General features: G+C 41.1%; 1 protein-coding gene across 1 annotated transcript; it reads right to left on the bottom strand.

Annotated features, from left to right (window-relative positions):
• Window positions 1–1,596: 1,596 nt before the first annotated feature.
• On the bottom strand, window positions 1,597–17,912 carry LOC125918427 (microcephalin-like; the record flags this gene model as incomplete). The annotated part of the gene is made up of 2 exons (XM_049624423.1): window positions 1,597–6,338; window positions 16,841–17,912. Coding segments are annotated over 2 exons (1,194 nt in total), but the record flags the coding sequence as incomplete, so codon positions are not given.
• Between the last annotated feature and the right edge of the window lie 3 nt (window positions 17,913–17,915).

Consider the following 17,915-nt stretch of genomic DNA (forward strand, 5'->3'; position numbering starts at 1 on the left):
CACATGGCCCATTCTCCAAGAAAGATCACATGTTAGGTCACAAAAAAGTCTCAATAAATTTAAGACGACCAAAATCACACCATGCATCTTTTCTGACTACAATAGTATAAAACTAAAAATCAATTACAAGAAAAAAAACTGGGAAAAAAACACATATATGCTATTAAACAACCAATGGGTCAAACAAAAAATTGAAGAGGAAATAAAAAAATAAATGGAGACAAATGAAAATGAAAACACAATGGTCCAAAATCTTTGGAATGAAGCAAAAGGAGTTCTAAAAGAGAAATATATAGTGATACAGGCCCATCTTAAGAAATAAGAAAAATGTCAAATAAAGAATCAAAACTTATACCTAAAGGAACTAGAAAATAATCAAACATAGCTAAAAGTTAGTGCGAGGAAGGAAATAATAAAGATCTGAGCAGAAATAAATAAAATAGAAAACTAAAAAATAGAAACGATTAATGAAAACAAAAGCTGGTTCTTTGAAAAACTTAACAAAATTGATAAAACTTTAGCAAGACTCACCAAGTAAAAAAGAGAGAGGACCCAAATAAAAAAAGTCACAAATGCAAGAGAAGTAACGACCACACCACAGAAACAGAAAGGATTATAGGAGACTACTACGAGAAATAATACCAATAAACTGGACAATATAGAAGACATGGGTAAATTTCTAGGAACATATAACCTTCCAAAACTGAATCTAGAAGAAGAAAATCTAAACAGATCAATTACTAGTAATGAAATTAAACTAATAATCAAAAAACTCCCAATAAACTAAAGTCGAGCACCGGATAGATTCACAGGTAAATTCTACCAAAGCTTTAAAGAACAGTTAATACCTATTCTCCTCAAACTTCTCTAAAAAATAAAAGAGGAATGAAAGCTTCCAAATACATTCTATGACGCCTGAATTACTCTCATACCAAATGCAAAGATACTACAGAAAAAGGAAACTATGGGGCAGTATCCCTGATGAACACAGATGCAAAAATTCTCAACAAAATATTAGCAAACCAAATTCAATAATACATTAAAAGGATTATTCCCCATGATCGAGTGGGATTTATTCTGGGGATGTAAGGATGGTTTTGTATTTGCAAACCAATCAACATGATGATAAACCACATTAAAAACAACAAAAAGAATAAAAACCATACGATCATCTCAATAGATGTAGTAAAAGCATTTGACAAAATGAACATCCATTCATGATAAAAACTCTCAACAAAATGGGTTTAGAGGAAACATACCTCAACATAATAAAAGCCATATAGGACAAATCCACAGCTAACATCATACTCAATGGTGAAAAACTGAGAGCTTTTTATCTAAGATCAGAAACAAGACAAAGAAGTCCTCTCTCATTACTTTCATTCAACATAGTACTGGAAGTCCGTGACACAGCAATCAGACAAGAAAAAGAAATAAAAGTCATCCTAAGTAGTAAGGAAAAAGTACAATTGTTGCTATTTATAGATGACATTATACAATACACAGGCAACCCTAAAGACTCCACCAAAAAATTTTAGATGTAATAAATGAATTCAGTAAAGTCGCAGGATACAAAACTAATACACAAAACTCAGTTTCATTTCTATATACTAATTAAAAAGTATCAGAAAGAGAAATGAAGAAAACAATCCCATTTATAACTGCACCAAAAAGAATAAAATACCTAGGAATAAACTTAGCCAAGGAGGTGAAAGACCTATACTCCAAAATCTATAAAACACTGATGAAAGAAATTGAAGACGGGGCACCTGGGTGGCTCAGTCGGTTGGGCATCTGACTTCTGCTCAGGTTATGATCTCACAGCTCATGAGTTAAGCTCCACATTGGGCTCTGTGCTGACAGCTCAGAGATTCTGTTTTTCTGTCTCTCTCTGCCCCTCCCCTGCTTGTGCTCTCTTTTTTCTCAAAAATAAACATTAAAAAATTAAAAAAAAAAGAAATTGAAAACATAAGTAAATGGAAAAATATACCATGCTCATGGATAGAATTAATATTGTTAAAATGTCCACAGTACCCAAAGCAATATAGATACAATGAAATTTCTATCAAAATACCAATAGCATTTTTCACAGAAGTAGAACAAATAATCCTAAATTTTGTATAGAATCAAAAAAGACCCCAAATAAACAAAGCAATCTTGAGAAAGAACAAAGTTGGAGCTATCACAATCCCAAATATCAAGGTATACTACTAAACTATAATAATAAAAACAGTATGGTACTAGTACAAAAATAGACACATAAATCCAAAGGAAAGGATAAGGGGCCTAGATATACACCGACACTTATAAGGTCAATTAATCTATAACAAAAGAGGAAAGAATATACAGTGAGGTAAAAGCAGTATTTTCAATAAATGGTGCTGGGAAAACTGGATAGTTACATGCAAAAAAATGAAACTGGACCACCTTCTAACACACATACACCAAAATAAACTCAAAATGGATTAAAGACCTAAACGTGAGACCTGAAATGATAAAACTCCTAGAAGAAAACATAGGCAGTAATTTCTCTGATACTGGCCATGGCAACATTTTTTTAGATATGTCTCCTAAGGCAAGGGAAACAAAAGCAAAAATAATCTAATGAGACTGCACCCAAATAAAAAGCTTTTATGTAGCAAAGGCATTGATCAACAAAGTGAAAAGGCAACCTACTGAATGGGAGAAGATATTTCCAAATGATATATCTGATAAGGGATTAATATCCAAAAATATAAAGAACTTACACAACTAAACATCAAAAAGCAATAATGATAATCTAATTTAAAAACAGAAGAGGACCCGAATAGACATTTCTCCAAAGACATACAGATGGCCAACAGATGCATGAAAAGATGCTCAAGATCTCTCATCATCAGGGAAATGCAAATCAAAACCACAAGGAGATATCACCTCACACCTGTCAGATGGCTAGAATCAAAAAGAGAAGAAACAACAAGTGTTGGCAAACATGTGAGAAAAAAAGGAATCCTCTTGCACAGTGGATGCAAACTAGTGCAACCACTATGGAAAACAGTATGGAGGTTCCTCGAAAATTTTAAAAATAGAAATACCATATGATCTAGTATTTACCCCCCCAAAGAAAAAACCCAGAAACACTAACTTGAAAAGATTTATGCATCCCTAGGTTTATTGTAGCATGATTTACAATAGCCAAATTATGGAAGCAATCCAAACGTCATTGATAGATGAATGTATAAAGAAGATATGGTCTGTGTGTACACACACACACACACACACACACACACACACACAAATGGTATATTACTCAGGCATAAAAAAGAATGACATCTTGCCATTTGCAACAACATGGTTCAATCTAAAGAGTATGATGTTAAATGAAATAAGTCAGACAAAGACAAATACCATATGATTTCAATTATATGTGGAATCTAAAAATCAAAATTAACTAAACAAACAAAAGCAGAAACGGACCCATAAATACAGAGAACAAACAGGTGGCTGCTAAAGGGGAGAAGGTGGGAGACAGGCAAAATGGGTGAAGGAGAGTGGGAGATACAGGCTTCCCATTATGAAAGGAGTAGGTCACGGGGTCGAAAGGTGTAGTTCAAGGAATAGAAGCAACGGTAGCCAGTAATCTTGTGTGGTGACCGGCGGTAGCTAGGTGAGCACAGCATAAGGTGTAGACGTCTCAAATCACCATGAGGTACACCTGGAACTAATGCTTCAGGGAAATAAACATTGTGTGTCAACTTTTCTTCAATAAAAAAAGACCAAAATATAATTTTTTTTTCAAAATATAAATTTTTAAAAAATTATATAAAAAATAAAGATTTTCTTTTTTAACATTTATTTTTGAGACAGAGAGAGACAGAGCATGAATGAGGGAGGGTCAGAGAGAGAGGGAGACACAGAATCCGAAGCAGGCTCCAGGCTCTGAGCTGTCAGCACAGAGCCTGACGCGGGGCTCGAACTCACAGACTGTGAGATCATGACCTGAGTTGAAATCAGATGCTTAACTGACTGAGCCACCCAGGTGCCCCCAAAATAAAGATTTTCAAAACAAAAGTCGGAACAAGCATGAACGAGTAGCGTAAGTAAACGTACTAAACTATTTTTGTTCCTGAGCCTGTCAGTTGAAGAAATGCATATATCATTCTGTATTTTGTTTCCCCTTGTGACCACTTACTTGTTTTATTAACACCCATGACAGTGACGCCACCTGACATTCGCCACTTGTGTGGCACTTATCCCTCACACACAATAACGCTGGGAGGGAAGTCACACAGGTGCGGTTTAAAGCGAGAGGCTTTGTGAGAACCAAAGGGACAAGGCTCCCACCCAGCATGCATGTCTCAACCCCACGTTCTCCAACAGCCCCCATTCGCGAGGTAAGGTGATCAGCAGGTAGGAGCCAGGCAAGGTCAGATGTCTGAAATATTAACTTCCATAGTGGGCAAATAAGGAAGTGAAACCTGGGATCAGACAGGGTGAAGTATTATTATGGTAATAGGTAACCAACATTTACTGGGCACTTTTATGGTTTTTTTTTTTTTTTTTTTTAAATGCAGGCCTAATACCGAGTAAGAGATGAGTAGGGGGGCGCCTGGGTGGCTCAGTCGGTTGAGCGTCCAACTTCGACTCAGGTCATGATCTCGCAGTTTGCGAGTTCAAGCCCTGGGTCAGGCTCTGTGCTGACGGCTCAGAGCCTGGAGTCTGCTTCGGATTCTGTGTCTCCGTCTCTCTCTGCCCCTCCCCTGCTCATGCTCTGTCTCTCCCTGTCTCAAAAATAAATAAAAAACATTAAAAAAAAAAAAAAAAAAGAGAGAGAGAGATGAGTAGGTACCAAGTAAAGATGGGTTATCTTTCTCTAACAAGATATCCATGGAAGAGTAAAATGTCGGTAACCAGTATCATAAAGTGTGGTGGTCTAACGTAGGGGCGTACAGAGATTGCCATGGAACACTTCCGAAGGAACAGGGCATAAATACTAGTGCATGCGTCAATAAATATCAGTTGAATAAACGTCAAAAGATGCTTTTCCCCAAAAGGAAAAGGTTAATGGCCCTGCCACAATTAGGAAGGAGACAAGGACGCAGGGAAACAAACATAAATGCAGCCACAGGGCCACCAGCTCTCTACGAAGGCACAGTCACGGGAGGCAACGCGTTGGGGCAGGTACAAAAAGTTGTAACAGGTGCAGGGACAGTGGCTACAGCCAGAGCTCAGGGAGCCAGATGTGTGGTGTGGTGTCACATCCACTACTCACATGCATGCGAGACGACCTCGACAACTTCTCTCCCTACAAGTCTATTGTTCTCTCTACCTGTCGTGTGGTTCCTTTCTGTTTGGGGAGTCCATTTTTTTTTTTTTTTTTTTTTTTTTTTTTTTTTTTCTGAGACAAACCAGAAAGCATCAGTAAAGAAAACAAAGTTTCTACCACTTATACCAGACTTTCATGGAACCTGTGTAGTTTGAAACTTCTTTAACCATTACCAATATAAGGAAAACATCACTGTTTCTATTCCTTGGGTCGAATTCGTCCCTCGTGTTTGGCCTCAATATTGGGATGCCTCTGTGCACGCTATGGGCTATCGCTGCTTCTTTTCAATTCGTTACTTGTTTATCAGGACAGTTTTCCTATCGTGTGGAAATCAGGTTTCACTAAACATGAGGCATAAGATAATGACTGACTAGTTTTAAATTTAAGCCAAAAGAGCAGATGCTGAAGAATCGAGACATTTTAAACCCTCCTTACATCATTCATCCCAGCAAACAGCGTGATGAGAAAGCTGTACACAGAGCAGAAGCTGGGTTCTACAGCTGAAGCACAAAAGAACGAGAACCTTTCACTCCGATGGCTTCCAATCAAACCCTGATTAGCTCACAAATGAATTCTGTTTTGGATTCTTCCCCTCCTGCCTCGTGAATGTTGATTCACATCATAAAACATCAATTGTTGGCACACCCCACACCCTCAGCCTGAGAGAAGCTGTTGGCATTTTCACAAGCAAGAAATGCATTGGCAAAGTGGTGGCAAAGCTTCTTCGACAACATTAGCTCTCTTTCCTGAATGTAACCAACGCTCTCATTTTTACTGCCAGAGTTTTCCAACATCCATCTGTATAATTAATGGTTTAAATAAAGCACAAGCTGGACAGACTAGTTTATGTGACATTAACCCAGAGTAGAACACTATGATGTAGTAGCATTGGAAAGTTTAAAATAATATTTTCACACACCAACCTTTTGGCCTCTCCCTCTTTTCTTTGATTTCTCATGAGGTCTGGCGAGATCCTGACAGCCCTCCAATGAGCCATCTAACACATCAGGCCTTGCTGGTCCGTTTTTAACACCTGGAACCCAAGAGGATTTGAAGATTAGTTAGAACTTCACACGGACTGAATACTAATGCAACTTAACCAAAATAAAAATTTAAAAATTAATTTATGCACACTGGTAACACCAAAGTACTATTCTCTTAAATAAACACTGCATACGTCTTGCTCTTTGAAGGTCTATTTAGAATTCTCAGTTTATTCCACTACAATCTCCCAAGTGGAATTCACTTAACTCAAAGGTCAGGAATAATTTTGCCTGTCAGGTGACAATGTACCAGTTCTACGGTATCCCATCCATCCAGCAGGCGATGCAAGAACATGTATGCCCACACCTTACGTACGCACTATTCAAACTCCCAACTTGTGAACTTTTACAAACCCAAAGAAAGTAGTTCTCTATTAGAGGAAATAAGTATTCTTAGCTCTGGGGTCAGATTTACTCTAGAAAACAGTCTAGAGTACAGTGCAAAGCTTTAGGTTTCCATCTGCAAGTGACAGATGATTCTACACCCCACAAATGTCCACCTTAGACCAGCATCTTGCCATGAAGACACATAAACCAAAAAGATATTTATCAAGTGAAACTGATTTCATTAGATGCTAAACAGTGTAGAAATCCTACACAATGCACAATGAAGTGTGAAATGACTACTTGGAATTGCTACAACTTATAAGGTGCTCCTCTCCTCTCTTTCCTCCCAAAATAGTTCGCCTACTATGTGACTTAGTTGATATTTGGAAGGAAGACTAAAGAATACTAGCTACCACTTCTATGGTCTCAACAGGATAACACGTATAAAAGGCGAAAAGCAGCTTAGGGAACACTTATGTCCCAGCCACAGCCAAGTGATGGTAAGCCATCCCACACAACCCACCATCACCATCATCCAGCTCATCAGTCATTGATGCTCTTATCAACAATGCCTAATCATCAGGGGTTGCCCACTGGAGAGGCACACTGATCCTTCTCTTAGGAAGCTTACAACCCAACAGACCAATGTCGATACTGAAAGCGAATATAAGGCAAAAACAATCTACATGCCATAAGAAGCAAAAATCATATAACGTGAGAATGACTGCTTTGCAAATATTTCAAATAAAATAAAAGGCTCTAATAAAACAGATGCGGTTGACTTTGGAGGGTCTGATTTGAAAGTTTTAATCGTCTTTCAAAAATGGGATTCTAGCTGAGTGAAAACACATGCACAACAATGGTTAAATACTGTCTTGAACTCAAACTAATTGCTGTTATTTGCATCTTGAACCCTAAAAATGTTTTAAGGTCAGGTTCTGATCCACTTTGTACTAAACCCTAATACTAAATCCCTTTTGGAGACTGAAACCAATCACATGCGGACCCCACTAATCTCCTTGAAGATCTTCAGTATTTGAGGTATATTCCACTTCTTTCCCGGCAGGCTACAGACAGACGTTACTTGAGATGAATTAGTGGGCCATGTATTGTGCAGTTTACAGTCTGCTCTAAGATCCAGCCATGCTAAGTTTCTTTCACTCATTTTGAAGGTAAGGGTATCTATCTATTTATGCATTACTTTCCGAGACACTCAACCACCACTTTTTGAGAACTTCTAATGCCTAGGGCAGGACATGGATACAATGTTTTTTAAGATCTAAGATTATGAATAATTAGAATAGAATATTATTTGTATCCACCATTCAAATTGAAAGTTTACTCAGAGCAAGAGTATATGAAAATAAGAAAAGCAGAGGACTACAGATATAATTTGGAAGCCAATGCACCCCTGTTGTTGCACGAGTAAGTATGCTGCTTGCTAGAGTTATCTATGTCAAAAAGATTGTGTTACAGCTACATGCCTCAGTGCTAGCCAAGAAACAGACTGTGAAGCATTTTGTAAACAAAGATCTAAAAAAATGGATCACGGACTTTTAAAACTTAAGGCTGATACTGCTAATGACACATTTTCATTTTCATACATAACAACAAAACGATACGAGTTCAGATCTTCCTCCCCTTAAGATGGGGTTACGTCCTGATAAATGCATTGCAAGTTGAAAAAACTGGAAGTCGAAATGCACTTAACACGCAGTCTACAGAACATCATAGCTTAGGCTACGCTTAGCCTAACCAGGCTCAGAACACTCAGCAAGAGGCTACATACAGCTGGACAATAGTATCTAACACACAGCAAGTGATGTGTTGACTCTTTCATGTAATTTAATGAATACTGTACTGGAAATGACAGAGAGAATGGCGGTATGAGGGGGTGGCCGTCAGTATGATGGCCATTGACCATCATGATTATGTGGCTGCCTGGGGGCTATGGCTCACTGTGCAGCGCCCAACGTCACAACAGAGTGTGCAAAGAGTTTCCTACTGCATATCCTCGCGGTACACTGCGACAGCCCCAGGAACAATGCAAATTCAAAACTCTAAGTATGGTTTCTACTGAATATGTGTTGCTTTCACACAGTAGCAAAGTCAGAAGATTATTAAGTCAAATCATCCTGAGTTGGGAACAGGCCTGTCTGAGTTCTTGTGTGATTATGTAAAAGAACATTTTCACAAGCTCAGCTATGGCAAGTTGCTACTATGTTGTCTTTAAGGATGTTTCTGAAAAAACCACAAGCAGCTGAAAGTGCAAAGTAATTGTAAAAGCTGGTAGAAGAGAGAGGCGGGTTGTTATTCCTTTCCACAGCCCAGCAGCATGTTTCCTTCCCAGCTTCCTGCTCTCCTGCCCGCCCACCCACCGCGACCCCCTCCCCCATGGCTCCCGCCATTTGCTCCAAAGCTGGTTTCTCAAGGAGGTCATCAGCTCTCCTCTCTCTCCCAAGGGTGGTCTGAGCACGCCCCACAGTCATCCACTACTCAACGGTCCCAATTCCATGCCTCTTGCCAGGAGGCTTGATACACCCAACTGCCTAACAGACCTCTATCTTCAACGTCTCCGAGAAATTTCAATTAACACAACCCTGGGCCCTGTGTGACAAACGTTTTATCAGCCATCTACGTATCAAGGTTGTAAATCCTAGACTCCTGTCTCTCTCCTCACTGTCATCTCAACTTCATGACACAAGTGATTCACTTAGTTTTCAAAAAGTGATCAAATACAGAGAGAAGAGACCAGAACTTTTACTGTTAAGTTACACTGCCCGGATTTCAACAATTAGAAATTTGTTTGGGTCAGGGCGCCTGGGTGGCTCGGTGGGTTAAGCGTCCGACTCTTGGTTTTGGCTCAGATCACGATCTCACGGTTGGTGAGTTCGAGTCCTACATCGGGTTCTGTGCTGACAGCACGGAGCCTGCTTGGGATTCTCTTGTCTGACTCTTTCCTGCGCATGTTCTTTCTCTCTCTCTCAAAAAAAATAAAATAGAATAAATAAACATTAAAAAAAAGGGAATTTGTTTGGGTTAACAGTATCATCAAAATACAAACACACCAAGGAAGGTTGGAAAGTGAACTCATTCACTTCTCCGTGTGAATGAGTTAAGTCACTACCTCTGCTGCACCTATCGGGGTTAAGAGGTGGTTTTGATACTAAGTGAAAATAAATCACTTTGGAGGCAGAACCAGGCTAAGGCAGCATAAGGACAAATGTATATAACCTAAGTGCTAGGAAAAGGAAAGAGACGAGAAAATGGATGTTGAGACAACCATTAAACTCCTTAGAAGAAACCTGGTCCGTGTGGTTGTTGTGTGCAGGGTGGAGGCGTAATAAGAGATATACCCTTACTTCCAACACCTAACCTCCTGCGAACTTTACTTTCCTACTTCCAAGACACAAGACTAATTAATACTAGTACGAGTAGTACATCTAAGCACTCAGTATTGATACAAAACACTCTGCAAAATCAACTACATCGAAGATGAAAAGGCTTCTGAAGCCTTTTCTGATTCTGATTCAAGAATCCATATATTGGACAGGTACAACCATACCCCTAAATCTGAACAATATCCCCCCAGGGAATTTCTCCTGAGTCTCTAAAATCTTAATATTATGAGTCATTTAAGAACAACCTGGAATGCAAAGTCTTAAGACTGTGGAAAGAGCCTTCAAAGACACCTAGGAAAAATCCTTTCCATATAGACTTCTGGGGTTTGGGATACATGCAAAATATTCATGTGTTCGACACAAAAAAACCCTCACAGTTTCTAACAAAAGAACATATATATTTTTTTCATCCAATGAAACATCAAGTTCACTTTACAAATACAAAAACAAATCTAATCATGATCATCAAAAGATGTGGAATCTTTTCCTTTATAATCACTATGAAGATCATTAAAATTTATTAAAAATTTTTTTTAATGTTTATTTATTTTTGAGAGAGACAGAGACAGAATGCGAGTGGGGGAGGGGCAGAGAGAGAGGGAGACACAGAATCCGAAGCAGGCTCCAGGCTCTGAGCTGTCAGCACAGAGCCTGACGCGGGGGTCGAACTCACAACCTGCGAGATCATGACCTGAGCCAAAGTTGGACGCTCAACCGACTGAGCCGCCCAGGCACCATTAAAATTTATTTTAATATGTAAAGTAATGTTAATACCATATAGCCTTTCCCACAGGGAGTAATTTCTCCATCTTTTTAATTCCCTGATACTTGCATACAGATTATCTTGACTGTATCTTCCCTTACTTGTCTTAGTTCCTTAAGGGAAAGGGATAGAACTTTACAGCAAACTTACTTCCCCTTGTATTTATCCCAGTATCTGGGACACAGTAGGTGAAGAGCAGTCATAATAAGGAATAAATGAATTGATGAAAAAATCAAACAATCAACAGGTTGTAATCCCTTCCTTATGGCCAGCCTTTCTGTTAAGGCTGACTAACCCACATTGAGTGGTTGGGTTGCTTACCTCCAGTGAGTGTACTGGCAGGTCTGGGAGAGAGGGTTGAGAGAAACAGTCTTCTCAAAACATGTGTATTACTTGAATTGTCAAAAGGTGCAGTCATTACTCTTCAATTTAAAGTATTTAAGGGGCACCTGGGTGGCTCAGTTGGTTAAGTGCCCAACTCTTGGTTTCGCTCAGGTCATGATCTCGCAGTTCATGGGGTTCGAGCCCTGCGTTGGGCTCTGCACTGGCAGTGTGGAGCCTGCTCAGGATTCTCTCTCTCTCTCTCTCTCTCTCTCTCTCTCTCTCTCTCTCTCTCTGTCCCTCCCTCACTCTCTCCCTCCCTCTCTCAAAATAAATAAAATTTTTAAAAAATATTCAAGAAATACGTGTTTATGTATACCTATGTATTTGATACAATAGTAATTCACAATTTCTCTTGAATGAATACTCAGAATATGTGAAATATTGAATAATATCTAAATGCCTATGATTTGATGGGCTGAGTTCTTACTAGGTATATGTGAAATATTTTTAATTCAATTAAAAAAAATAGTATATCTCCTACTGATTCAATGAAATGTAAAATACATCAGTAAGATTATCAAACTTTCTCATTTGGTTGCAAAACATACCTGAAATAAAAAAACACTTCTCTACCTTAGGATTATGAATTATGAAGAAATACACAAAAATGTACCTTTTACAAATCACATAGCATTTCTGCCTCTAAACCCCATAATGAACCATATTAATCATTGTCTAAGCAGACACTACTATTCATTATGCTACTTTTTCCTTCAAAGTCAGGATGAAGCCTTGTAATTCCTTCCCAACCAAGAGGCAATGGCCCCGAACCAACTGAAGTCAGCACAGACACCATTTGTTATTTCCATCTCTGGGATTAATGCACTAAGACAGAACAGCGCTGTATTATGAAGGCTGTAGTGCGATTTAAAATATCTACTTCAGCAGGGACTGTACGATATGACGTATGTGTGCTAATTTACCTCCATCCAAACACCCACTCCAGTGGTCAGTTAACAGGTTAACAAATACCACACTCAAGAGACAACTCCTAGAAATCCTTCTGCCCAATTATTATTAGACCTTTTGCTAACTGGCAAAATAGATCAAAGAAATGAGTTATACTTGGTGGGGTCATCAGTTTGTCAATCAGCATAACCCTTTCTCTGGTTGAATCCATAGATTCAAGAAAACTGGACTGGCTAATATATTACAGGGGGTCCCCCCACCCATGCATGAATAGGGCGTAATAATCAAGCAAAAGCCACAGCTTGTGTTCCTGGGGGTGATAATATTCAAGACTTGGTCCCCTAAATGGCAGTATGACAAACCGCAGGGTCAAAGTAGATCTGGTGGCCTGATGCTGACGAGGTTACAGAAACGTCACCCTAGAATTTTGTAGGCGGCTCGTATGTATTTCAGGCAAGGTATGGAAGGTTCATCTGATGGACAAGACCGGTGAGTTTAGCATACAGTTTGCTTTGTGGACAGTTCTCCACCTACGTGCCAATAAACGTTCAATAAATGTCTGTGTGTCTGAGACGAGGAGTGCCAACTTTCACCAGCCTCCGACACTTGTATTACTTATGAAAAAGAATCCAATAGTTGTACGTGACCAAACTGCTGGGATATGGCACGCGTCTGTAGTGACAGGTAAGATTTTTTTCAAGGACAGCAAAGAAGAAGGTTATCCATTGAACCAGTGGACAAGAGTGAAGGTGTGGCTACGAAAAGAATTTCCTTCCGCTTTTGCCAACGGCCATGTGGCCTCACTGGAACCCCTTGAGCCACCTTTGCCATTGAGAAACAAGTAGGAGCTGACCGTGAGCTACTTCAAGATGACCAGGCAGCTACTTGGCAATTGAAACCAATTTCGGGAGGTGGTCGGAAGGTCCGTGGTTAGCGGCGGCACGGCTGCTGGAAAGCCGTCTCAACAGGTGAGTCACGTCAGGCAGCTCTCTACACTTTCCGTCCGAAGTGAAAACGTTACGTGACATCTCCATCCCATGCAAATTCGACGTGGACAGAACTCCTGCACCTGAGCTGCACCTATTTCTGGGTTTTTTAGACCCTGATGCAAGAACAAAGGGAATTTATTTTGACGTCCACTCGACTGCACAACTGACAAGCTTCCACCTATCTTCGTTGGAAGTGACTAATTTGCTGTGTAAGACACACTAAAAGGCACGTATCAAGTGAAAAGTCTCACAGATTTCCATAAATGCCTTATATACGATGAATGTGCTTGATGAAAACCATCTGCTTATGGGCTGATATCAGTATCTGGCCGTACCTATCTGTCTGAAAAGGCGTGTTCGAAAGGAAAACATAAAATTTTATTGTACATCTGCCTCAATAAATGTTTGCAATCCATTCTGAAGATACGAATGCTTCATCTGAATCCCAATCAAGAGAAAAGTAATTCCACTCCCAAAAAACAGAATTCTGTTCTTCTCATTAGGCCTGTATTACAAAAAAAAACTGCACTCAACATATTTGAGTTTTGTCAATAAAAATTTTGTAAAAATGTCTTTTCTTCTCTTTGTGTAAATAGCCACGTGTCTTGATTTTGCTTTCTGGTTCACAAAGCCTGAAATAGTTACGATCTGATTCCTTACAGAAAAAATCTGCGGACCCCTGAAATGGACTAAAGAATGAAGTAAATCTATTGCTCTATTGATACTGATATGGAAATATCTGACATTTTAAAAAAGCAAACCTTAAGGCAATAAGATGATATAATCCTATTTTTGCAATAAAACCCCTTTGTAACATCTACCCTCACACCCTCACTGGGCACCCTCACACACACACACACAGACACACACAGAGTCTCGAAGGAATTACAGTGAACCGGTGACAGCAACTGCTTCTGGCAGATGCTCCACAACCAGTTGGTTCACAAAGCATCCAGGGTGACGTGCAACTGAGAAAGCCCATCTGGTGACTCCCCTGTGTAAAACCCCCAGGGGCTTCTCAATCACACTTCAAAACAAAACAAAACCACTCCAAGTATTGTCAGGTACTGGAGCCCTGGGGATCTGGCTCCTGGCCGTCTTTCTAGCTCATTTCCTCCCAGGCTTCCTTCAGCCCAAGGAGCTGCAGCTGCACTGGCCTCGGTGCAGTTCCTGCAAGCACTTTCTACCCCAGGGCATTTGTACTTGCTGCTTCCTCAGGCTGAAACATGATTCAAGCAGTCATAGGACTACCGGCTCTGCGATGTCTGGTCTGAGGTCTCAGGTCACCTTATCTAACTGCCCGCACTGCTGTGGTGCTGTGTATCATCAGGCTCACTGATTGACGTCATGCTTGCCTTCATCCACTGCGTCTTCCTCACTAGAACATGACCTCTATGCAGGGCACACACTGTTTGCTTCTCTGACATCTTCCAGCAAACTAGACAAGTGCCTGGGACACAACAGGTGCACAGCTGAGAGCTGTCATGGGAACTCACAGGAGGAGGTACCCGAGGAGAAGGAGAGCAACATTTACTCGAAGCAACTTCTGTTACTGCGAGCATATACTTGTTTACAAAATTGTTCATAAAATTAGAGAATAAAAGTCTAAAATGAAAAAATTACTGGTTAATATGATTTCAGAGATTATTTAAAAAAAAATTAAAAGTTTCTCCCTCTGTTCCTGTTCTCCTCACGTTTATTACTGACTCTTTCTGTAACTTGTGCTTGTAACCTTTAGTGCACACCTTCTACCTTCCATACCGACAAGGGCAATGAGTACAAGTGAACTGAAAGCAGAAATTGAAAAAAGACTTTTATTTCAACATAGAAGACTTGGAGGTACCGCTTCACGTACAGAGTATTTTTCCTGCTCCACAAGTGAGCACACAAGCAAGGTCTAGAGTAAGCTGCAGGCTCTGTGCTTCCACCCCCGTGGCAGGTTCCCAGACAGAGGTGGGACACCGGCTGAGCTGGTAACAGGCAATTTAAACCCATCAGTGGGTCTTGATTTTATCACAACAAAACAAAGGGATTTGGTTTAGGCTAGACAATACAGAAGTCTCTCCAGCCCTTCAATGCAATGATTTTCTGTCTTTGTGGAATGACATCAAACAAAGTGACCCTACAAGACATCCTTACATTAGAGGGCATAGAACGTTTGTTTCTCGGAGTGAAGTTCGGTCACACCAGGGCCCTGGCTGCACGCCGCTGTGTGACAGCCCACATGAGATGAGGCCGACATCTGCAGTCCCCTGGAGCACCCAGTGCTGGCCCCTCGGGGTTTTCCACGTGCTCCAGGCCCCAGGGGACTGTGGACGCGGGGGAGAGTGCTACAACATCCCGCCTGCAGGGACAACCGCGCTCTTTCTGAACGACGTCGGGGCTGCGGGGTGCGCCTCATGTCTGCAACCAGCCTTTCGTCCCCCAAATTTATATTTTCACATCATTAAATATTATTCAAAGGCTTTAAAAATAAACAAGATAAAAACCGAAGAAAATGAGAATGTAAGCTTTAAGAACAGGATACTCTTAACTACCAAAAGATATATATATATATATAATATATATATATATATATATTTATAATATATATATATATATAATTCTATATATCTACTGTTTTATATTAACCTTAGAGTCAACATGATTTTAAAATAAATATTTTGAAAACACGTACTGAGGCTAACACAACGTAAGATATAGTTTGTCAAATGTTATATATTTTCGGAAAGCTAAGATATTAAAAATATACAAAATTAATCTTCTGTGAGGCTATTCTGGGGACTTTATACCCAAGGAAAAGATCTACAGCAGTTATTATTTAAACCCCTATAACTTCTGCATCTTGAGAAGGTTAGTTAAAATCATAGGGTAAGCAGACAAACAATCAAGAATAAAGTTAGTCTTGTGGAAATTTCAGCTTCATCTTTTGGTAAACATGGTTAAAGTTCAAGATTTCATCACTTTTGATTGCTGAAATTTATCTGTGCTTGTAATCAAAGTGTAAAATAAAATGTCTTCTATTGTTGCTACTTTTGCTACAATTACACAGTTTATTACGATGGCTACAGTTAAATTACACACAGAAATAAAAGTCTATTTAAATCACAGCTTAAAGCAAACTTAAATAGAAGCCAACGAGGCCTGTTACGATAAACTTACCGAGCAAAAACGTTAAAAACATTTTTCTTTATAACATTGCCCCAAGTTTCTTCAAAATAAATACTGCTAGCATATTTCCACACTTCCTTTCTCGTACCTTCTCTTTTCCTGGTGGAAGCAATGCTCACACTGCCTTACTATCCTTCTAGCATCAAGAGCCTCAGTCCTGTGAGCAGAGACATGTTCAAACCCTCCGTCAGAACGCCTGTCTGCACGCCAGCCATGTTCCAGGAGGAGGCTGCACGCAAACAGGGGAGCACCTGCTCTGGGTGACTTCGCATGTCAGGCTTCACTCACTCGTCACCCACATGGAAAGGCTTGGAGAAACGTATTCCTAACAGCAGATTGGACCAATGAGCCTAGAAATACCACAGGGCGGTGAGCCACCTTCTCCTAAAGAATCTATCATTGGAAAACATCAAACACCCGTTCTTTAAAAATAAAAAAAGGAAAAAAGCAAACACTTTAATTACGAAAAGGCTGTGGTGACTTCACAAGACGGACACACCGTCCCATATTCCTGTAACCAAGACACCTGGAAAAGGAGATTCACGTACTTTCACTGCATCCTCTGGACACATCTTCCCTCTGTTCGGCGGAGGTGTCCGCGGTGCAGCTGCCTACAAAACCCAGCCGGTCGTCAGGCTGCGTTCCACCGCAGGACTCCCGCTTCGTCCGAGGGCGGTCTTCTTTCTGCACGCTCCCCGCGTCCATCAGCTCTCTGGCTTCCGCGCTGCCCCCTTCCAGGGGACGTGAGTCCCTGTCAGGTCCTTTCCCGCTGAGCCTGTCCGCAGCAGGCAGTGCGTCGTGGAACGGAGAGTCTGCGCCATCTGGGCGCGTGCCCTCCCCTCTCTGAGCACCAGCCTGCGGACGACTCCCTGCGGCTTCCTCAGCGGCCAGGCAAGCCCACGCTGCGTTTGCTTTGTCACGTGTGGGTTTCTCAAGACTGCGGTGACTTTGTGCCGTTAAATCGCTCGTGGGGGCTGGGCTGGGATTCTTCCCAATGCAGGAGAAGTCAGACGTCTGCAGTATGTTCCTTCTCTCCCCCCGAGAGAGGCCTCTGCAGATGAAGAGAGCAGGGCCCGCTGACAACTGACACCCGGGGAGAAGACCGTCCGAGCTCCTCTCCTTGAGGTTGTCAGGTGAAAAGTAATCGTCGTACGAGGACACGCCGCAGCCAGGAGCCTGGGCGGCAGCCCCAGGCCCGAAGTGCAGGCGGTCCCCCGACGTGAGGAGCCACTCCTGTGACACGCCGGGTTTCCCACGGCATCTCTTCTTTAGTCTTCCTGTCGGGGACGAATCTGAGATCTCAGACTTTCTTCTTCTCTTCGCCGAGGAGCTCTCAGATCGTGAATGTCCCCAAGGTTGGCGTTCTGTCGCAGATAACGTAGGGGACAGACCGTGTTTCATGCCAAACACCTCCCTGGGTGCTCCCCCGGACCACGTGTCGGGGGTGACCGCTTCACCCGCAGGATCCCTCTGCCGACTTACTTCTTGTTCTGAAAGACGGCCCGAGGGATTTTGAGGAGTTAACTGGCTGAGGTGACCAGCAGGTGCCGACGAGTGAACACTACCGGTCTTCAGGGAAGCTGAAGGACCAGCAGGTGCTGACGAATGAACACTACCGGTCTT

The sequence above is a fragment of the Panthera uncia genome, unplaced genomic scaffold (assembly GCF_023721935.1).
Source record: "Panthera uncia isolate 11264 unplaced genomic scaffold, Puncia_PCG_1.0 HiC_scaffold_770, whole genome shotgun sequence".
Classification (NCBI taxonomy): domain Eukaryota; kingdom Metazoa; phylum Chordata; class Mammalia; order Carnivora; family Felidae; genus Panthera; species Panthera uncia.